The following is a 23,752-nucleotide window of genomic DNA, read 5'->3' on the forward strand; positions in this document are numbered from 1 at the left end:
TTTTCTTTTCAAGGAAAAGTGGCTCACAATAACATCTTTGCAATTCAAGGCAATTCAAATAAATCAACTAGGCCATGACAAAGCTCTCTGTGTGTCCATCCTACGATGGAGCAGAGATGGAGCTCACCATGTAGTAACTCAACCCTTCCCTCCCAACCTCATTTACCGGCTTCAGGCCTTTGCAATGAGCTACAGACAAAGCTTTTGGATGAGGGAAGAAGGCTTCAGGATTACAGCCCACTGAAGAAAAGAGAAAAAACTTCACACACTAAAGACTGAATACCTTTGCCCAACCTATTGTGAGTTTGATGTCGGAATTAATTACATGGATCAACGACAAACTTATTTGCCAGTTTATTCCTTGGCTTACTATGTAAACATCAAATAATATTAGGGAACTGTCTCTTTAATTTCATTCTGTCACATTGGAATTACAGTCTAAGATTTTCTTTGTTTGAAATACAGGCAACATTAACACGTCCAAATAACCTGATGAGATGTCCTATGAATGAATGTTTTTCTACGTAACATACAGTTAAGCTTTCTCACCAAGCCCTGGTGGATAGATCCTGCTCCTTCAGTACTTATCTAGATTTAGATTTATCTTTGAGCTGTTTTCCTCCATCTTTCAAATAGAAGCCAAAAGGAAATGTTTTCTTATATTAATAGCACAAAATATAAGTATTTTCAAAGCCAAAACTGCAAGTGGCATAGCTAGTTTAGACATTTTTGGAGATTAAAAGGTAGACAGAATTTTCCGGGCTTTTCCATTGTGTATTTAATTAACCTTTCTCTCCATTGGTTCTGCTCTTTTCCAATCTCTATAAAAAAAACTTCGGATGATGGAGACAGATGAATTTACTAAGCATCAAGGCATCAGAAGTGGGAATTGCTGTTGCTTAATTAACTTCAGTCTTCTCTTCTTTCTCAACTGCTTTAGACTCATGCTTGATCTTCAGTTTTCTTGAATTTCTTTGATATGTCTCAGCACTCTCCTGAAAACATCATGGTCCAGTTCTCCACCATTCCTACTCCTACCTACAGATCGAAAGATAGTGCGGCTGAAGGAACGTCTGTCACCGTTGCTTATACTCTCTTTCAAGGCATGGCCACTGATTGGAGTTCCGTCCAGCTGCCCAATAACTGCCCCACTCCACCCCCATCCCTTTCCAGCTCTCCTCTAACTTCCACTGTCATTGTCTCAACGGATAGCAGAGAAAGCACACGTAAGGAGACAATTCCCAAACACTACCTCTTCCAGTGTGCGGAGCTGCCTGCCAGGAACTGTGTCATCCAGAGACTGGGGAGGATGCATCTTCTGGCTAGCTTAGGACAAGCCTTCCACTTGAACACTAGGTGTCACCTGTGCTGTCTGTTTAAGAATTCCATGAAAAAATTGTCTCATTTCTCTAGTGCCTCCTTACTGATTCTACCGTTTGCCATACAAATACATTGTTAATGTTTTGCTGAATTATCATCTGCTTTATGTGCTAGCTCCTCTCTCCACTTACAACAAAATTTTTTGAAATAGTTGTCTGTGTTAGATGTCTTCAAACTCTACCCTGATTTTCTTCCAAAAAGATTCCACTGAGGTTTTGCCCCAAAACAACAAGAAACCCACTCTGTAAACATACAGATAATTGCATTCTGTAAATATTACTTTCATAACTTTGAAAGGGAGCCTGGGAATTAATCCCAGAGCTGTGCACAGGATGGGCAGGTTTTTCACCACTAAACTAACCCGAACAATCCTTCACTAACTTAATACATTACATAATACACACACACACACACACACACACACACCCCTCAGGTGTGCATGCACACATACATGCATACTACCCCACATAGCACTCTAAGATGGCTTGGGAAGTGCTCACTTTGGAGGCACTCTGGTCAAAGCCATGCAATCTTGAGAGTGTTTTCACCCAGTGAGGAATTAATTACCGTCACCTCGGCTTTCCTTTAAAAGTGAAGATATTCTACTTTCCTTGACACTCAGAACGTCACACCCTGATGGTGGTGTCACTCTGTCACACTCACAAGTTGGTTCCTCTTGTCTAGCGCTGTTGCTTTAAAAGACACTGCAGCTCCGAATCCCAGCTGCTCATCTGCTGTCCCTGCTCTTCACATGATGTTCACAGACACCTTTCAGACTTTCCCATCCTTTCTCATTCTTTCCACAGATTTCCTAGGCCAGTTTCATCTGCTTGACTGGGCAAGACATGAAGGAAAATTTTCCCTCTTCCCACTAAGGTTCCCAAGACTACACTGACAGGTTAATTGGAGAAATGACATGCACATCATAAACACAGTCTTCAATTTATAGAAAAGGAAACTCCCTTAGTGGCCTAAACTGTGAAGAGACACCATGACCATGTTAGTCCTTATAAAAGAAAGTACTCAATTGGAGACGTACAGTTTCAGAAGGCTAGCCATTACCATTATGGTTCCAAGCATGGGGGCACACAGGGAGACATGGTGCTGGAGAAGTAACTAAGAGCCCTATAACCCAATTCACAGGCATCAGGCAAAGAGAGACACTGCACCTGGCATGAGCTTTTGAAACCTCAGAGCCCATTCTCAGCCGCACACCTACCCCAACAAGGCCACACCTCCAAATCCTTCCCAAACAGTTCCACTAACTAGGGACCAGGCATTCAAATACATGAGCTAATAAGGGGTGGGGAGAGACATTCTCATTCAAACCAGCATGGAAACCAAGTTTTAAACAGCAAACGTGAACTGGGGAAGATGATAGAATGAGGAAATCAGCACAATGGATTATGGGTCCATGTGCCTTTTCCTCCAAGTCTGGGTCCTTAAGCAACACATCTGTCTGGACCCCAGTCCATGTTTTCTTCCTTGAAAGCCAATATCAATGATTTTCAAAATCTCTAACTAAAAACGTTTGGTTTTCTATTGCTGTGATAAAATGTCATGGCCAAAGTAACTTTTATAGAAAAGGGGGTTTATTTGGACACACCTGCAGTGACATACTTTCTTCAACAAGACCATTCCTTCCAAGCCTCCCCAGACATCAGCACCAACTGTTGACCAAGCATTTAAATGCAGGAGACTAGGGTGGGGGGAGATCTCATTCAATCCACACAACCAAGCCCTTGGTCTTCTCTATAAATGAGTTTTGATATAAGCTTCTTTAAAGCAATGGCCTTGCCATTAGTGTTTAGGGATAAGATGTATTCTACTCAGTCATTCTTTGGGCTGTATGTGTCCTTGGAATTTTGGGGTTTCGCCCATGTTAGCAAAATGTGTCTCCAACCATCTTGAATTAAATTCAGAATTAGAAAACACAAAGCTATAGAGAACCAAAACTAATGTTTTAAAATCTAGGCTCCAACTATATGGAAGAGTTGCAGAAAAATTATTCCAGCTGTATAGTCTTCCTTGAGAGACATTTATTTTAAAATTTTTATGTTGACAATTCTTTGGCAGTTTAAATGATGAGGGACCTAGTTGAGCCATTCAGTGAATAACATTGACACATTTACTGCTCTCAAAAAGCCTACATTCTCTTGAGGGGGAGAAGTCTATTTTCCAGCAATAATACCAAGTGCTGCTCTAATAAGTCACATGATAAAATGTGCTATGGGAATGGATAAGTAGAGATGGGAGCTAGCAATACATTCAAATAGCATTCTTCTGAAGGAAAGTGGGAAGCAAACTCCACAGTTGGCAACATTACCATTCATGCTTCTAACTCTACCATTTAGAAAGATGACGGTCTTTAGTAAGTACATAGCAAAGAATATGTGCGTATTATGGGCTGTGTTAATAATGAGAGTTGCTGAGGTAAAGAACTCAGCCAAGAGTTACTCCTGTAAGTTTACAGAGCTGAGGATGGCTTGACAGAGAGAAAAGTTTCATAGTCTTGATGTATTTAAAGGCAGGAAGCGAATCTGCTGACAGAGTGATAGGAAGGGTTAGAGTATGACCGATGAAAGGACATTGAGGATGAAGATAAGCCTGTAGCCTGAGCAACTGGAATAGAGTAGCCATTGACCAAAGTTTTTGGGTGTGGCAGTTTTGGTAGCCAAAGTTAAGTTTCTTTGGGACCGACACCAAGTCTCTATTTCTATGTGTCCGAGTCGCTCTGTCTCACAGTTTAAGCCAAGTCCTACTGTGTATCCAAGGAAAAAGCATTCTGAATCCTTCTGTGGAAAACATCACGCTGATTCCACTGCTCTCTTGGCCAGACACAGAGGCAGCCTGAATTGATGGTTGCCTTGTCTTTTATACTGCTGGGATTGCCAAGGAAGGCTTTTTTCTTCAACCATCCCAAAGACTTTTCTTTTTCTTCTTCTTTTTCTTTTAAAAAAGAGGAAGATGACTGAAGGGGACAGCTGAAGGGAAGAACTGTTTGCTGTATGGCTCTGATGATGGCAGCAGCTTGAACTAATTAGCTGGCTATCATGCATTCCTGTGCAGGGACTTCTGCAGCAGTCTGATCCCAGGGGCACACCACAGTTCCTACCGAGCATTGCCTCTTGCATTCAATCTCCACCTCAACAGGTTGATTCAACTCTGCACCATCTACAAGATCATCCAGTAGTCAAAAACTATGACAGGAATCTAATGGAGGATGTTCTGGATTTCAGTGACATCATCCAAGGAAATAGAGGCAAAGAAAGCCATGACGTGAACAGAAATGAGAAAATGAAGTAAGGAAGAGAAGAGAGAAGAAGAGGAAACAGAAAATGAGAAGGAGGAGGAAGAGGAATAGGAAGAAAGAATAAGAATAGAAGTAGTAACAGATTTGTTTAAGATTGTAAACATTCAGTATCCATCTCTGTTTTTCCTAAACAAACTTATAAAGATCTCTTCTAGTACAAGCTAAGTTTGGAACAATAAAATCCAGGCGATACAGAGAAAGAGAGAGACAGGGAGACTGATACACACACACACACACACACACACACACACACAGAGAGAGAGAGAGAGAGAGAGAGAAAGAGAGAGAGAGAGAGAGAGAAAGTACACACATCGCTCTGCATAGTTTCTTAGCCCATAGTTTATTCTCTCTTTGCTCTAAATATAACCCTACTCATTTGCATGTTAGTCCCAAAATTCTTTGTGATATCACAACTCCCTCCTGGTTAGTGGTTTTAGCATCTATGTAAGAACAAACCAAAATGTGTAGGGTGTTTCTTTGACCCAGTATTTTCTCTCTCTCTTTTTTTTTTCATTCTTTCTGTGTCTTGGAAAAGATTTCAACGTGTTGACCTTCATTTGGCATTCTTCCCCTGGGCCAGAAATAAATTGAGAAATTGTTCAACTTTTCCTTTGAAAATTGCATTCTGTCCAATCGCCCATGACTAAGCGGAAGCCTGGGATTAGCATGCTAGAGAGGGAGTGTTTGAGGCAATTAGCGTGTCCTTTGATTATGTGATCAGGTTAGCTCATTTCCTGTTTGTGAGAAGCAGAGGCTAGGACATTCGGAACCCTATTTCTGTAGGGGCCTTACATAGCTGTTCTGTTCCAAGAAAATATTCAGTTTAATTGTAAGTTGTCAAGAAGCGTGGCCAGAAGGCCTGCCTTATAGCAATGTCAATGTCAGATCCCTAACAGATAGACTAAAGCTTAATGACAGGCACGGAATTTCTGTTTAGTGGAACATTTGGGCTGAGAATTGGAGAGCTGGGGAGGTGATAGGAGACTTAAGAAGATTTTCTAATTTTTGCATAGCAAGCTAATTTTTTGAAGTTATTAAAATTGTATGTTTGGGATTATTTTTTAGAACTCCCCCCACCACCACCATCGCTGTTCCACGCATAGTGGCTTCTCCAGTCTCTCTTGGCCTTTTCAGCCAAAAGACATTAGGTACCAGCGCTTCAAAGGCCACCTTTTTCACTCTTGCAAATATTGTGTTTCAACAATAAACCCGGGATTTTGCGCTGCCTACCTGGAGGGTTGCTCAAAGACAACCACACTGGTAAAAGGAGGTCCCCTCACAACCCCGTGGCTGAACAGGGAACATGCAGGGCTTTTGCCTTCCCACTATAGGGGTTTTCTCTGCCTTATACCCACAGAGCAGTACATGCTCTTTCTTGAGCTGTAAGAGTCAGGCAAAGAATATTTTTTAAATGCAGAGAACGAGCAAGAAGCCTTATGTTGCTCTTACACACATCCATGCCCCGAGTTTGTATTTTTAAGTGCATATAGTCATGGTCTAGGAGCACCAGACACTGAGTCAAGAGGCATAAAGTCTGATCTCCAAGGGTCTGTGCCTGCTGTTTACAAATACCGTGCGAGCAGCAGAGGCGCCGCCCAGCCTTTGATTCTAACAAAGGCGGCGGCGCCACACTCTGTTCGCAAATGGTTGAGGACAGCCGACTCCCGGAGATGAGTCCGTTGTCATCTCCTTTTTAAAAGCATAGTAGGGAAGATGGGAGATTCGGGTATGGAATAGTGGGAGGTGTGGGTGTTCCGAGGGGTTTGGCCCTGGAGGCGCATAGGCCACTAGCATGGGTTCGCCTGGGATTGTAGCATCCTTGCCCTGAAAAAGTCCCTCGCGCCCCCTGGTGGCTGAGGAGCTGACTGGTTCCGCGGATCTAGAAGTAAAGGCGGGGGAGCCTTGGGCGGGGGGAGTGGGTGAGGCAGATGCAAAGAAGAAAATCAATAGGGATAAGAGAGAAGAGGGAGGAGTCTTAGATCAGCCATTCCTGCCTTACGGGGTCCCAGCTGGCACCACAAAAGAAAAAACAAAAAAGAAACCCCAACCCGGGCGTGAACGCCAGTGGAGGAGGGTGCGAGTGGCCGGGGGCGGGTCGGGGCGAAGGGAGACCGAGGAGATTTACTATTGTCTCTGGCAGCCGCCGCGGGAGCCCGGGAGGGGGGCGGAGGCGAGAGGAGGCGGCGGCACCGACCAGTGCACCATTGCCTCCACCTGATCTGGGGCGCTGTGCTGAGCCAGGCGCAGGAGCAGCAGCAGTAGCAGCCAGGCAGGCATCCCCTGCAGCCAACGCAGCAACCATGTCCTACCAGGGCAAGAAGAACATCCCGCGGATCACGGTGAGTCGGCCGGTGACTCCTAGCCGGCCGCGGGCGGGGTGGCGCGGATGCCACTGGCGTCCCCGCTGGGTCCCTCGGGAAATAGGGACCCAGCGCGGTCCAGGCACTTGAGTGCGGCGGTCGGACCAGACGGCACAGCCGGCGCCAAGCTGGTGCAGCGACCGTGGGGCTTGAGGAAATCAAAACAAAGAGGAAAACCTAAACACTGACTCGGAGAACTTCGGGTTGTTTGTCCGTCTCCACTGCCCAGAGCGCCTGCCTCACAGGGCTCAGCGGATTCCAGTCCCGCCTGGGAATGGGGCGTGGGGATAGGTGTGTGCTCCCGCAGCTTGAGGTGTGCTTTTTGTTGATGGATCCTTTGGGTTTGGCAGGGTATGAGAGATGACACCTTTCTCCACCGTCACTTGGCAGCCGGACCGCGCCCCTCTCCTAGCTCTGGCAGTAAGGCGCCTTGGAGAGGGTTCTGTGGGTGCCTGGAATACCAGTCCTCTGGGGTACCCTCCTTTCTCACATTTAAACTGATCTAGGTCTGGGTGTGTCAGATTCCAGACTCAACAACTAAAGTGGCTGCAATGAAAATGATCAACTTTATTTTACCTTAATCGTTTACCTTTTCCATGTCGTTACTATTTCTCGTCCAAAAGAAAGCTGAGTTTTCAGAGAACATTTTAGTTTGCAGTTGCACAACGACACTGAGTGCATGCGGTGTCCAACTGCCATTGTGTGTTAGACTGAGCCACCGGCGACTGGCTGGTGTTAGGGCGGATTAGAGAAGAGGACATGCTTTTTATCAGCTATTGAACGGTTTTCCACCCAGGTACTGTCCTGGACAAAATACCTCGCCCAGCCTGTGATTCCTCCCTGATGAGTTAGTTGACTTGATGACCTGAATAGTGAAGACATATGACAGTCTGGGATAGCATTAAAACAAAAAGCAATAGCCCATGACATTTGGTGATTTAGCAAGAAGCAGTATGGTTGTTGTATTGAGTGAGTGAGTGAGTGTGTGTGTGTGTGTGTGTGTGTGTGTATTAGAGGGATGGGTGGCTACTCCATCTTTGCAAGGGGAACAAAGGAAGTGATAGTTGGCCTCTGGGAGGCTCTGCAGCTGCCCCAGGGCTGACTGCTACCTGCTACCTGCTCAATTGGTAGCCATCTGCCAAGATTTTGCAACGAGCCTGAGTCTGTGTACACTTTTGCCTCTTGTGTCTCCTATGCCATTGAGTGAAGGACCTTCTTCATGCGCCTCCAGCACCGCATTGTTAAGCGGCTTATTTGTATTATAGCATCTCACCTTCAGCGTACACCTGAGCCTTCCTTCACTTTGACATTTGCACCCCACCCCTACCAGTTGTCCACTTGATCCCACCAGGGAAGAAACACTCCCTAGGGAGAATAGCTGAGCTGGGTAGGGATCCTTTTGCCTGGCAGAGGCTTTGGGCGTAAAGGGATACTCCTGTATCACTACCTGACAGCATTAACTCTCCATTCTTGGGGAAACATTGTGTCAGTGTTTGTTTGGTGCCAGTTGCCTTTGCAAAGAAATATAGAAGGTATCACTCTTTGTATTCTCTTTGAATCTAGTTGGGATATCAGCTTTGTCTTTATATTAGTTACTTTAATGAAGTGATGAGACCAAGTCTCTCTTGCTATTGCAGCTAGAGGTCCCCTGCATTTACACCTAGTCTGCATTTGCCAAATATCCTTTTTGGGACAGAGAATCATCCCCTGGCCCGTCCAATTTTCAAAGGTCTTATTCATTCTTCTTACAGACCCAGCCTGTGACATGGCATTCAGGACCACACCCATTCCTCTAGGTACCATTTCAGCCACAATTAAGGAAAGATAAAGACATTTAGCCAGGATAGCTCGCCTTAGGAACCATGGTAACTGTGACTGTGCCCTGCCCTATTCTCAGGAGGGGGCTAGGAAGGGTTCCCTTTTGTCTCTATTTGGATGCTCTTCCCAGGGGTACTTCCTTCATTTTCAGTGCGTCTCCCATTCTTTCTCTGTGCATGGGTGTGGTACTACATACAGTGGATACTGGAAGCTGGAGCTGCATCTCCAGCAGCTGGAACAGTGGGTGTGAATTTCTTCAAGCCAAGCTGCCTGGCAGTCATTGTTAAAACCAGGCGGATGACAAGGAGGGCATGGCAGGGGGCGGGGTTGTCTTTGGGGATAAGGAATCCATTTCTAGATTTTTTTTTTCCTCATGCTTTGTGCTTGCATTTCTGCAAACAAGGATTCTTTCTTGGAATAAAACATCGTTGTATGTTTCTATGACTATAATAGATTATCTTCCTATTACAAGTATTAAAATACCTCTCCTAGACATAGGTTAAAAAATATAAAATATGGACACAGCTCTACCAAGATTGAAAATGTGATTAAAACTCTAAATACAAAAATGTTTTCCCTACTGTCAGTATTGGTTCATTTTTAAGACAGCTAGCTAACCTTCTAAAACCTGAATTAACTGTCCTAATCCCTATCTTCTTTTCTGGTAAGGCAGCCCCACCCAGTAGCTCAAGTGTCACTATAGGCTGAAGGCTGAAGGAGGCAGTCTTGGCGGAGCCTGACCCACTTGTCTTTTTAGACACAACCTTCCGTCATCGTTTTTGGTAGTGTGAGGGTTTTTGTTGTTGTTGTTTTCTTTAATTCCTTTCCTCCCTCAGCCTGCTTCCACTGTCCTCATCAGGCTTAAGCTTTTCTACTCTCAAGTGTGCATTGGTTTCTTGAGGGCAGGAGGTTTTTCCTGTTGCTGGTGGAACGGGGATGGGGCTTTGCTTGTGAGTAGCTCAAGCTAGGATCTTATTTTGCCTTTTCAGGGCAACAAGGTGAAACATCGTTTCCACCTCAACACTGGTCCTCGACCCTCAGTGTCAGACACTAGTCATTCTGGGTTGCTCAACGGATTAGACAAGAGACCTTCTAGGTCAACTATCTGATACCATGCTGGCCACCTAGTACCTAAGGAGTTATCAGTCCAATGACTGGATGATTAAATATGTCTCCTAACCTGTTACTTTGTTCCAGTATTGTGTTGTGTGCATTGCATGTATCTCCTATTCAAGCCCAGAATCAATACAGTCTGAGAGTATACTTATCCATATTCTAGGGATTTAAGAAAACCTTAAAATCTTTTATCTATTATGTTTCATAAAAAATATAGCGTTTGGAACGATACCTCTACCATGTTAATTTGCAGGCTTTTTTTTTCATGGTGACAATCGTCATTCTCTTTCTCTACTATAAGCTCCAACTTAAAGCTGACCACAGCAATGGGAAGACCCCTGCTGTGTGGGTACCAGTACTTTCTGTGCATTTTCTTGTGTGAGCATCCACAAAAACCCACTTCAGAGTTTAGAGCCTGGAAACCTGGGTAGATCAAGTCAGTTACTCAGAGTCACATAGTGGGAGTTTGGAGGAAAAACTGGAAATCATGTTCATGGCTTCTCCCAAGGTCTCCCCTCCCCGCCTGCTCTGCGTCTTTCTGTGAGACAGACCACAGAGAGGTGGCTTTTTCTAAAAACTAATGGATTCTTTGTAAGTAGTGTCTTGTATGTAGAAGGAACTACATTTCTGTTCTCTGGAGGCTGAGTTACCTGTGGGATCCGCAGACATTTCTGAGTGACATAATGACTGGCAGTCTCCATCTAGGGCATAGAGCCTGAACTCTGAGATCTTGCTGGAAACGGGGATATTGTCAGGCCATAGGTTCAAAGGCAAGAACTTTTTTTTTTTTTTTTTTTTTTTTTTTTTTTTTTTTTTTAGAAATAAAAGGGTCCAGTGAACTGAAGGAGTGCCTGTGGCTTTTGGAGTGGGGGGCCTAGACTTGGCTTTGAGGAAGGGGGCAATACAATCTGCACCCCACATCTGTGAATCCCTTGTGCTTCAGAAGGTGTCACTTAATGGGAAGAAAATATCAGGAGGTAGAGAATTAAGAGTGTGGAGACCAAAAGAAGAAGCCAGCCTATCCAAGTAAGGAGTCTTCGAAGGGGAATTCCAGAGTGAAAAGCAGGAATGGGAAGCATTTGAGCTAACTGATTGTGGAAATGTTGACTCAGGTCATGCCAGAAATATCTGTTCTGTTCCTCTATGCTCTAAGCAGGTATGCCATGATTCCCAACCAGGCTATTCTTTCTGAAGTATAATCAACATGCCCCCAGGTGTACTAAGAGCTTGGAGTGCCAGTTGCTGTGGCCAAACCAGCAAAATATACTTGGGGGAATTCCAGAGATTTCTTAAAAGAATTTGAAGTTTACTTGGTTCACCCACCAGCTGGTATATAAAAATTGTCTCTTTTCACCCCACTGGGCTGATAGGAGGGTCAATGTGCTGTGACCCCTGAACGTGGTCTGTGAACCCGGAGGTGTTCAAGACAGTAAACACCAGTTTGTTTATTTCAGAGTGTGACCATTAATAAAGGAACATTTGACAAATGTCTGGTTTGTAAAGAGATTCCCTTCGGAAACTTTTAAAACAAGTTTTCAAACAGAAAAGAATAAAAATGATTATAAAACAATATAAAACATTAATAATTTTCTTGCCTTAGTTATATTACAAGTCTGTAGAATTGTGCCTGTCATTCTTTTCTGACAGTCAGACAAGAAGCCACCAGACTGCCTTTGGACAGATCCAGAAATTCCCAAATACGTTTGCACCGTGCTGTTTCCAGTCCTGTTCAGTTTCAATCTAGAGTGACATAGGGAGGCTCCGCCTTTCCAGCGGGCTGTTTACAACTCCACTCGTAGTGGCCTTTTCTCTACCACTTTCTTCCTAAATTAGAAAAACTTGATTAAATTTGAGAAAGAACAAAACCCCCTTTGTATCCTATATGGCTCTTTGTTCTTTCGCTCTTGGCATGTTTTATACGACCATTTGTATCTGCTTATTACGCGTAAAAGCTGCAACGTGTTAACTACAGTGGGGATGTGTCCCTAGGGTACAAATGTGCCTGTTTGATCCAGCCCCTGCTTTTAATCAGAAGGGACGAAAAAGATGGGGACTATCCTCCCTCCGAGGTGATGGTAATAGGTGAGCAGAAACCACCACCCCTATACCCAGCCTTCATCAGGTTCCCACACAGCTTCACCTGTCCTCCACCTTCCCTCAGGCCACTGAGAAACAAGTGTAAAAGGGTCTTCTATAAGTTTCTCTTTCATCAAATCAATCTCAGCATATGTCTGTGCCAACATACGACATAGAGTTCCCTCCAAAATAAGAGCTCATCTGGTGAAATAAGATGAGTCCTTCCACCTGGCTCTTATTTTGAACTGAATCCCTTCGTGGAGTAGAAATATGCCTTCCCCTGAGAAGGCCATCCTCTGAACTAGAGCTCTGGTTAGCAAGATGAAGCTCAAGCACAATGGAGCTATTATAGATCATCGAGTGACTGAGCCCAATCTAATGGAATTACCCCCCCATACCCCACCACAAGCTGCGTGGATCAATTCATTTAGCTCACTGCAGCTTGGACATACAGTTACATGTCACTACTGTGCGCTCTGGAGAAAGGATCAGAGAGATTTCCTAATTTTACTAAAGTCACGTGGGTTAAAAGAAAGATCCTGGGTTTGTTCCATCCAGAGACAAGACTGTTACCTAAGCAAAAAGCAGGAGTTCCTTGGAGACAATTGCCTACTCCCCACCCCTAATTCTCTACACCTGGTAGCTCAAGCAGCCAATATTTGCAGGAGGGGGTGGGGTGAGGAGGTGCTGGCCAAGTGTGTAGCTTCACCATTGGAGGAAGAAAGGAGCGTCTACCCGTCTAAGGCAGTTCTTTCAGGCCTCTGAGTTTCCTTCTGGCTTTTGCCCAGGAGCACGTAGCAGTTCAGGATGGAAAGCAGATGCTGGTTTTTGTTGTTGTTTGTTTGTTGGTTGGTTTTTTGTTTTGTCTTTGTTTTTGTTTTTTCCTGCCTTGCTTAACTGCAGACCTGGGCCTGCGACCCCTTCTCATTCTCTGGCCCTGTCCTTTTCCCAGACAGAAGAAGCCAGGCTCTTTTTCCCATTCAGCCAAGCAGAGACCCACCCAGCACTCTAAGCCGCTTGTAAGCTCCATAATAGAATGGCCCAAGAACTTTTTTGGGACATCTGGAACTCAAAGACAAATTTCTCACAGCTTACTTTTTTTTCCTCTGCCATAGAAGTACTAGACAATAAGACATGTAGGATAAGAGAGAATTCTTTCCCCTGATAATAATATCCAGGATCTTATACATCTTATACACTCACTTTAACTCTACGCTGAACTACTATAGCCACAGCCCAGATTTTATCTGAAGAGAGGCATCCCTTAGGGAAGCAAGCAAGCTCTTTTCTGACCACAGAGCAACAGAACCCTGAAGGGAGTGTCCTCAGCCCTGCCCTTGCCTCTCATTTACCTGAGACTCTAGACAGCCTCAGAATCTGCACTGATAAACAGATCTTTGCACTCTCTGATCCCCAAGGTCGCTGCTAATGCAAATGACTCAGAGGGGGGGCAGCCCTTCCTCCCCTGTTCCACAGGCACTTAGAAGTTATTAACTGCTCCTGTGAGGGAAGCTCGAGCAGGGGAATGCATGAGAGTTGTTGGCTTCGGCTCAGCAGGAGAAGCCAACATCTGTGTTGGATAGAAGGGACTCTGAATGCTTTTTACCCTTAAGGCCTCAGGTTTTCTTATTTAGGGAGTGGACTTAAAGAATAGACTACAACAAACAACAGCGGGGGTGGGGGTGGTAATGAGTGATAGGCCCTTTCTACAGCAAAGCTTTGGGTTAATGAAAACCAACATTATTAAAGTGATGCCAAGATTCATTTGCTGTCATGGTGCCTCCTTCACTGAAGGCTGCCATTGATAAAGACACAAAGGCGACGATTGCCACAAATCCAGACTAGTCAAACAAACAAGCAAACAGAAAACAGCTCTGAGCCTGTGCTCGCCCAAGCCTTTTTGGCTGCCCATACTGATATTTTAAATATGATGGCTGCTGTCCAATGGAAACAGCCGCCTCTCAAAAGCCCAGTAATGCCCTGGGCTCTCTGTGAGGCTACCAGTGAAGGCTCTGCACTCAAATCTATGACCGGCACATATTGGGTCCTCTGTTTAAGGAAAAGGAGCCTCACAAACAATGCTGAATGAATAGATACATTTGAGACTGACTTGTAACATTACTTTAAATAGAGAAAATGACCCGAAAGAATGTGCCTTTTGCTCCTGAACACCAGTCTCTTTCTCACTGACAACTTTCGAGAATATTCATTCTTAAGACTTAAAGATAAGGTCTGAATGTAAGAAACTGGCTCACTGAGCCAACAGAAACACGACATCACTGTAGTCGAATAGGCGAGTGACTGTGGTCCAGGGCCTACCATAGGCAAATGTACCTGGAAGCCTTCCATCATTTACACTTTCTTCTTCTCTGGCCCTGCCCACTCCCAAAATCCGTGCACTCCTTCCAAGCATGTTTCAGTTGTGAACGAACACATCATTTCTCTCACTATTAACAACTGAAAGAATTCATTCAGACCAATAACTCTTCTTTCAAATAAAGGAAATTGTCACCATGACTCTTTGAACCTGAATGCAAACATAAATCTTAACGGATGCCTCTGTCTGCTTTTGTGCATCGACCACATAATCCTTAGAATTATTAGCAGCTATTGGTCTCATTAGCACATGCACCATGAATTTGCTATTTTAGAAATACTGACTAGGAAGTAGCTTATTGCTCCTCCTCCTCCTCCTTCTCCTCCTCTTTCTTCTCCTCCTCCTCCTCCTCCTCCTCATTCTTGTATTAGAGTTGAATATTCACATAGAAGGCTTTTAGGGTTGCTTATGTGTTCTCATAGATTTTCAGAGTTCCAGCCCATGGCGATTGCCCTCTTTCTTAGGGCTTGGATTTGAAGTTTCTCTTGGCAAACCTCTTTGGTAAACCTCGCATATTGTTAGGTTGGTTCACCGCTGTAACCAAACGCCTGACAGAGGAGGAGGGATGTCTTTTGGTTCAGAGTTGGGTTCACAGTCCATGTCTTCAGGGGATGGATGACAGCTGGCAGCTCCATGACAGCAACAGCCTGAAGCTAGAACTTCACCCTTCCTTACGTCCTGACAGGGCAGAAAGTCAGTAAGAAAATTTTAAAGCCCAGCAAATTTAGTAGTTTAGATCAGCCATCACACTTCCTTGTTTCAGAGTGTGGTTCGTTAAAGCACGTTTGAAGGAGCTCATGTCAGCTCTCACCACGGAGTGGCAATACACACCACGGAGTGGCAATAAGTCTCTATTTTCGCTACTGTTTTCATTGTTGTAACAAAATATTTGAAAAGGGCATAGTAAGGAAGGAAAATCTTGAGTTAGGCTTGTAGTTCAAGGGAATCCAATCTGTCACGAAGGGGCAGCCTTACCTCAGGTGTCTCAATGGTGACAGGAGAGATCTCTCACCTTCGCACATCCTACTGAAAGATGAAGCAGAGAATGGTAGGAAATGGGGCCTGCCCCCAGTGACTGCACACGTGAGTTGAAGAAAGACATTTCAAAGCGGATCATTCTTGTTGTAATAGCAGTCGCTGGATCCCTTTGCTCAGCAGGAAAAAGTAAAGCCTGGCAGGTCAGTGTATTCATGGGCCTAGAACATAGAAATCATTTGCTTTTAGTACTATGTGTATTATGATGGTGACTTCATAATAATGCAATAGAAACATTTTGATATTTTTCTGTTGTTGAGCTAATAATAGTTTTTGACTACTCGCTATGTGAAGATGTCACAGGAAATCTACTGAGAATAATTTAAGGGGAAGAAGTTTTACAAGAAGATTTGGTATTTGCCATGCCTTAGATTAATTGATTTCATTTAGTATCTCACTTAATCCTGAAAACAGCTTGTTAGATAGAACCCCAGCAGAGATCTTCCATTTTGTCAGTGAAAACATGCAAAGATTAAGCCTTTGGTTCACATAAACCTCAAGTGATTGAAATTCAAATTCAAGTTTCTCTCTCGGACTCAGAACTCACATTCTTTTTTTTTTTTTATGGTTTTTTTTGAGACAGGGTTTCTCTGTAATTTGGATCCTGTCCTGGAACTCTGTAGAACAGGCTGGCCTTGAACTCACAGAGATCAGCCTGTCTCTGCCTCCAGGGTGCTGGGATTAAAGGCATGGGTCTGGTAGCCACTTTACATCCTATAGTTAAGAAAATCTCACTTTCCTGGAGACATAAAACTTTGTCTTTCTTCAGGTTCACACCGTACCCCTTCTTGTTTCCCATGAGGCATAAGTAAAACAAGAAGTACTAGAAGCAGCAATTTGGTGACTAACAATCACTGATTCACATCCAGAAACCTTCAGCCTTCCCGCTCAGAGCCCAGTCCTAACTTGTCTTCTGACAGGCACAGCTTGGCAGGGAGGTGGGCCTCACTTCTATCCCCAAGGCTGCTTCCCCCTGAACTAGAAGACTTACCAGTGAGAAGTGTCTCTTGACAATGGGAATTTGATTTTGTTGTTTGGGGTTTTTTTTTGTTTGTTTGTTTTTGTTTTTGAGACAGTGTTTCTTTTTGTAACATCCCTACCTGTCCTGAAACTTTCTTGTAAACAGGCTGGGCTCCTGTTCATAGAGATCCTCCTGCCTCTGTCTCTGCAGGGATGAAAGGTATGAATCACCACACCTGGCCTCTATTTTTTTTTTCAAGTGGCATTCCTCCTTGCTGATTTTTGTGAATTTCCCTCACACATTTTTTTAGGTAGGGGAGAAGAGAATATTAGAAACTAAACCATCACTAACCAGATCCATACATTGGCTTCCTGACCACCAGTCCTTAAAATATGTCTGTGTTTAGAGAGGGGATCGTTTTTTTTTTTTTTTTTTTTTTTTTTTTTTTTTTTTTTTTTTTTTTTTTTTTTTTTTTTGGTTTTTCGAGAAAGGGTTTCTCTGTGGTTTTGGAGCCTGTCCTGGAACTAGCTCTGTAGACCAGGCTGGTCTCGAACTCACAGAGATCCGCCTACCTCTGCCTCCCGAGTGCTGGGATTAAAGGCGTGCGCCACCATTGCCCGGCCTAGAGAGGGGATCTTTATAAAGAGAGAATGAATCAAGTTAAACGATGCCATTAAGAGCCTATCTTAATCCAGTATGAATTAAAAAAAATAAAATCACACCGCCATCCCTGCGCGTGCACACACACACGGAGAGAGGGAGGTACATTTAAAGATCCTGGGAAGAAGAGAAAGTGATCCACAAACCCAGGAGCCAAGTCTCAGCAGCCACCCTTGCCAGCCCTTTCCATCAGACCTGCAGCCCTCAAAGTCACACAGGGTGAAGGTCAAAGGCAGAGAACTTGAACATTTGAAAGCTTAGCTTGTGACAAGAATCATTCTTTATAAGAAACGATACCATGCCAGAGCATGAATTTAGAGATGGAATCATATTCCAATCTGGAAGGCTGCCTGGGATATAGTTACTCTTGACCTTACTTCAGAGATGAGGGAGTGCAGGCTCAGAAAGCCAAAGGCCTATGGTAATTGATGGAGCAAGGCCCTTTGTTGGGGGATATTTGTACACTACATGAAAATGTATTGCTGTGATTGGTGTATGAGATCCAATGTGATATATATATATATATATATATATATATATGGAATAAAGCCTATTCCTTATAATATCTTGAACCTGAATGAATAATGAAGTCAATTCTCTTTTATCTGGTATAAATTCAGCAGTATTAATATGCAAGACAACTCTTTCTCTATATTATGAATCAGTAACTATATTGAGGGGTTCCTTAAAATCCCTTAGTACCATGAGAATGGCATATAATTCTGCCTTTTGGACAGAATTAAAAGGGCCTTGTTTCATATTACTTAATTCTTCAGATTTGTAACCTGCCTTTCCTGATTTATTTGCATCAGTATACAAGGTATGGACTCCAGTTATTGGTGGGTGCATCATGTACAATTTGAGTAAGAATCCAAGTAGTTTTCTTTATAAGGTTAATTCTATCACTTTTCCTTAAAAAAATTAGCACAAGCTCTTTGCCATGGTTCATTGTCTTCCCATAATTTTTAAAATTTTATCAGCAGTAAAAGAAACTATAATCTTTGCTAGGTCTATACTTGCTAGTTGACAAAGTCTCAGATTTCATTTTTAATGATTAAATTCAGGGACTTTTTCTTAATTAATTCAGGGACTTTTTCTACATAAGTTTTTAGTTTTTTACTTGGTTTATGTGGTAAAAATACCCATTCTAACATAATATCTTCCCTCTGCATTAAAATTCCTCTAGGGGAAATTTTGGAAGGCAATATGACTAGAATACATTTAAAATTTGGATTCACTATAACTACACATGCCTCCTATAATTTCTCTTCAAAGACCATCAATTCTTTTTCTGCCTCAGCTGTTAATTCCTTAGGACTATTTAAGTCTTTGTCACCATTTAAGGTTTTGTTTAAATGAACTATTAGATCAGGTGTTATTCCAACAGTTGGTCATAGACTGGAAATGTCTCTTAACAATCCTTGAAAGTCATTAAGAGCCTGCAATCAGTCTTTCCTAATTTGTGCCTTTTGTGTTCTAATTTTCTGTAAACCTATTTTGTAACCCAGGTAATTGACAGAATCTCCTCTTTGTATTATTAGGAGCAATTTATAATCTCCATTTAGGCAAAACTTTTTTTACTTATTCAAGCATTCTTTCTAAAGTATCTGCATTTGAGTCAAATAACAAATGTCAACCATGTAATGGGTAAATTATAGACTTACAAATTGTGTGCATATTATTTCCAATGGCTGATTTACAAAGTATTGGCAAAGGGTGGGACTACTGAGCATTCCCTGTGGGAGAATAGTTCACTGGTATTTCCTAGTAGGCTAAGAATTATTATAAGTAGGCATTGTGAAAGCAAATTTTTCTCAGTCCTTTTCTTGTAAAGATATAGTGAAGAAACAATCCTTTAAATCAATAACTATAAGAGGTCATCCTTTTGGCAATAGAGAAGACAGAGGAATTCCAGGCTGTAGAGGGCCCATAGGTTGAATAACTTTGTTAACAGCTCTTAGATCTGTCACCATTCCCCATTTTCCAGATTTTTTGACAACAAATTCAGAAGAATTCCAAGAGCTGGTTGATTCTTCCATATGGTGAGCATCTAATTGCTCCCGTACCAGCTGTTCAAGCCTGCAGTTTATCTTTGGTTAAAAATTGTTTAACCCATATGAATTTCCCAGTTAACGATTTTAAAAGCAAGGTCGTTAGTACCTTTGTTAATTTCTTTGTGTTATTATACAGCCTGAATGGCTGGTGACCTTTGTTTATAATATCTTATAATGTCCGTCCCAGAAACATGAGTTTTGAGGACTGAAGGAATATTAACCTGGGTATTCCATTGCTGTAATAGGTCACAGCCCCATATATTCACTGTAATATTAGCTACACATGGCCTCAGCCTTCCTTTCTGTCCTTCTAGTCCTATGCATTCAACCCACCTCATGCTTTGTTTTACTTGAGATAGGGTTCCAATTCCTAGGAACTGAATATCTGCCTCTTGAAGAGGTCACTCTGGATGCCAAGATTTTGGAGTAATGATACTCATGTCTGCACCTGTGTCTAATAACCCTCAATTACAATGTCATTTATACGTACTCTCAGCTTTGGTCTTTGATCATTTATAGAAGTCTTCCAAAATATATGTTTCCTATTTCCTATTGGAGTTTTTTATTTATCCTCCATGTCTATTCCATCATCCAGAACAGTATGGTTTTTTACACTAGTTACTGGATTGTTTAATTTTGCTGGTGAGACATGTTCTTCATTGTGACTGGGAATGACTGGACCTTGTTTAACATTGGGGCTGGCTAGAGACCCCCAAGGAGTTTCCTGGTGGTACCGGTTGCCTTGTCTGTCTCTTGTCAACTTACATTCATTAGTTCAATGTTGGCCTTTGCCACACCTCTTATATATACCAGAAGGCTGGGTCCTTCTATTCTTGCCATTCCTAGAGGAGACATTATTTCTAGGAATTCCTTGCCTACAGTCACTTCTTAGATGTCCTGTTCTACCACAATGAAAACACTTGGAATTTTGGTGTCTTCTCAAACCATTGGAAATCACTTCTCCTACCCATGCCTCAGTACTATAGTCAAATGTTTCAACATTCATTGCATGCAAGTTCCATTCATCTATGGGTGCTGATATGACCTTTAAAGTCTCAAGGATCTTCTTATATTCTAAGTTGGCATTTTCAAAATCTATGGATTCAATTAGTACATGTCTAGCTTCAGGGTCTATCACTCCTACTTGTACAGTCTTAGTTAATCTTTGTAAGAAGCCAGTAAAGGGTTATCTCTGGTCCTGTTTAACCCTAATATATGAATCAATCCTCTTTCTTGGTTCAGAAATCCTGTCCCAGGCATTTAAAGCTGCTGTGCTACATAGGGACAAAATGCATTTGTCATAGCGAGCCTGTTCCTGAAGATCAGAGAATTCACAAAGAATTTGATCCCCTGTTGCTCTAAAATGTTTGCCTCTCCTCTCCAATAGCACTTCCAAAGATGCTGAGGTCTATTTTCTATTACTGCTGAGATTAATTGAAGCCAACTGTGTGTGGTAGCCTTATTGCTTGAAGCCCACATAAGAAATTATGGCTAGTTTTATTTCATTTAGATTGCTCATACATATTGGTTCCCATGTATATTTGTTGACTACCTTGGGGTACTTTGTGTCAGATGTTCTTTCTGAGAAAATTGCCAAATATGCAGTTGAAACTCTGTGTAAGTCATACCATTGTCTTGCATGTACTGATGAGACTAAATCCTGTTCTTGTATCTTCTGTCCCTGCTCATCAATTTCAATAAATTCCTCAATCTTTTCAGATATCTTTACTACTTTTTAAAAATCTGAATCTCCTATCCAGTGTTCTGTTCTAATGCCCTCACTGAGGATTCCAACGTATACAACTTGTCCAGTAAAGATAATGTCTCATCATTGAACATAATTTTGACTGTGTGCATATTACCTTCCTGGAGAGATATCTTATCCATAACTTGTCAACAAATTCTGATAATTAAATTAAACAGCACAAATTCTTTCAGATAATTTTGTCAAATTGATGCTATTCCTCTCCATAGTACTGAGCCATTTTTAATGAGATAATACTGAAAACAAAACTAATTTCTAGAACCAGTTAAAGGGATGAAGAAGAAAGATTGTGTAAACCTTGCAGAATACCTTCCATAGTATAAACAAAATAATTATTGAACTCCTGGATGTTATCAGTAATTTTTTGTAGTTTCTCAGATCTTACCTATCATAAGGCAATTATAATGAATTCGAGTAGGTGTAATAATTGTTATTGGCCAGCAGGTGTTACATTTGCAGCCATGTGGCAGAAAGATGCTAGTAGCAGTGACCAACATGCGTTGCTTACTTAGGTACTGAAAAAATACACTTTGTTTACCAAATTAAGAACAGTTATTAAGGCAATCAGATGATTCTGAGAGTTAGGGCCCAGGATAAAGAGAAAACCCAACATTTTTTTTATCAGTGCAAGTTGCATACTATGTGCACCATGGGGATCACAGGCGGCAGTGTGAGGGCTCTTGTGTAGTGCACAGAGAGGCAGCATGTGGGTTGTTAGCTGGGGAGCACTGAGTAGTAGCTTGTTGCCTCTGAGAGGCAGCTAGATTCACAGACGGGAGTGACTGTGCCCAATGCACCACGTGGCTCGTGGACCGATCCCAAAAAGTGTGGACTGGTCCCCACATTTCAGGTGCCAGATGATAATGGAAATTACAAAATAATCCCACACTAGTTAAGAATTATATACGACAAAGGGTTATTTATTTAGGGGAGACTCACAGATCACTGTCCTAGATCACAGTCCGTTCCACTAACTGGGAACGGGAACAAAGTCTAGCAGCCAGAAGTGAGAGCCAGAATAGAGAGAGCAAGCACGTGCTCTACAGCTGCATTTATATTATAAGCGACCACACCCAAGTGGGCTGGTATCTTAAAGGTTATTAGTCAAAGGAGCTCCCACAGCATAGTTCTTTGTTCTTTCCCCTTTTAGTCACCCTAGTGGCTGATTTTTTTGTTGATGTTGTTTACTATTGTACCACTAGACCTTTAAACAGGACACACTTAAACATCAAACAAAGGAATAGTTGCATGAGTGAATAAAACATCACACTGGACCTTGGCTTTGAACTAATGTGCTCTCCCAGGTTAATTGGTTTGAGGGCAGCAAGGAAACAGGATTGAATATGAAGATAGAATGGGAGACTATTTGAGGAAGGGAAACAGATAGAGGAAGCCAAGGAGCACAGGTAGAGTTGTGGGGGGAGGGGATAAATTAGAACAAAGCACACTGATGTATGTATATGAAAATGCCATGGATGTCTATTACTAATGTAAAAATTAATAGCAATGAGAAAAGGCCACTTGACTATCTTCTCAGGGATAAAGAGGCCATATCTGTGTGGTTCCCTGCTATCTAAACAAGGCTTCACTTGGGCTGTCCTTGGGAATGAGATAAGGAAGAAAAGAGGAAGACTTAGGAGGACTGGGGGTGGGGAGTGCTGACAGATACTTGTCTGAAGTACTTGGCTATATTTTTAGGCACAATTTAATATAGTTCACAGTGTCTATCTTTTGTCCTTTGCTGGGCATTAGAACTTTGGCCACTGTTAACTTGAATCTGAAACATTTCTATGTCACAAATGAACAGAACAATTCCAAAAGGTTGTTCTCCCAGGTTGTAGGAACATAGAATGCTAAGAATTGACCAGGAAGAAGGGAGCACAGCTTCATGGCTTTGAGAATAAGGGTAAAGTTCGATTGTCTTCTGTTAATGTGTTCTTGGACAATGGAGGGCAGTTTTGAATGAATTCCAGAAAGTGCTACTTGTTCCTAAAACCCGAGAAATTGGTTGAAGATGGGGAAAGCTTTGCTACAACTTCCGATTGTTAAGTGGGGCCTCATTTGGATTTTCTCTTCAAGAGTTCATTTCAGTTCAGACCTTCCTTGTTCTCAAGGCCTTTGTAATTTTCTCTGTCTATATAACTTGAGGGAGATTGGGGTTGGTGAGTCAAAATAGCTGCTGCTTTAATAGGCCCCTTGGTAGTTTAAGCAGGGCTGTGGGTATATAGGTTTTTCAGCCAGATGGAAGGCTGTGACCAAGAGAATTACTCGTGACCATAATCTGTTTTGTGTAACAAGAAAGGACTAGAGGAAACATGGCCTGCCTTCCCACCCTAAGCTCCTTTATGAGAATTATGCTGTGGTCTTTACTATAAAATAATTAAGACAGGGCTGAACCAAACTTTAATTTTTTTTTTTTTAGAAAAAAAGGTATGGGAGAGGCAAAAAGTCAAACATTTTTGAGAACAGAGGAAAGGGGAGGCATGTAGACAACAATATTGACAATTTTCATCCTGAGATGTGGGTTCTTGTTTTTAAAGGAACCAATATTTGTTGGTTGTCTACTGCATCCAGAATTTAGGTTCACAGAAGTCTTTTGGGAGCAACAATCATTTTCTGTAAGGCCCTTCTTCCTGCCTCTGTCAGACGGCCCTGGCTCAGACCCATCACTTAAGTTCTTGTACTGCAAAGAGTACAAGGGGCTCCTCTTTGATCTCCTGTTCAGAACAATCAAGTCTGGTCAAGTTGCAGCTTGAGCCTGTCTCTCTCTCTCTCTGGTCTTGAAAGGCTACTTTTCTCCAGCACCCTTTCTTCCAGGAACTTCCCCTTAGTGGGAG

General features: G+C 42.5%; 1 protein-coding gene across 2 annotated transcripts in view; it reads left to right on the forward strand.

Moving 5' to 3' along the window:
• LOC121453416 (dihydropyrimidinase-related protein 3) overlaps positions 1–23,752 on the forward strand; it is a 113,005-nt gene that overhangs the window by 39,084 nt on the left and 50,169 nt on the right. Inside the window, exon 1 of one of the 2 annotated variants that reach the window (XM_041660169.1) lies at positions 6,615–7,032. The exons of the other annotated variant lie outside the window; for it this stretch is intronic. Within the exon in view, the coding sequence (XP_041516103.1) occupies positions 6,994–7,032 (39 nt within the window). The 5' untranslated portion in view covers positions 6,615–6,993. Of the gene's footprint in view, positions 1–6,614; positions 7,033–23,752 lie in introns of those variants that run through there. 2 annotated transcript variants of the gene reach the window in all.

Source organism: Microtus oregoni, unplaced genomic scaffold (genome assembly GCF_018167655.1).
Source record: "Microtus oregoni isolate MIOR12 unplaced genomic scaffold, Mior012 000011F_ref0000422, whole genome shotgun sequence".
Taxonomy (NCBI): domain Eukaryota; kingdom Metazoa; phylum Chordata; class Mammalia; order Rodentia; family Cricetidae; genus Microtus; species Microtus oregoni.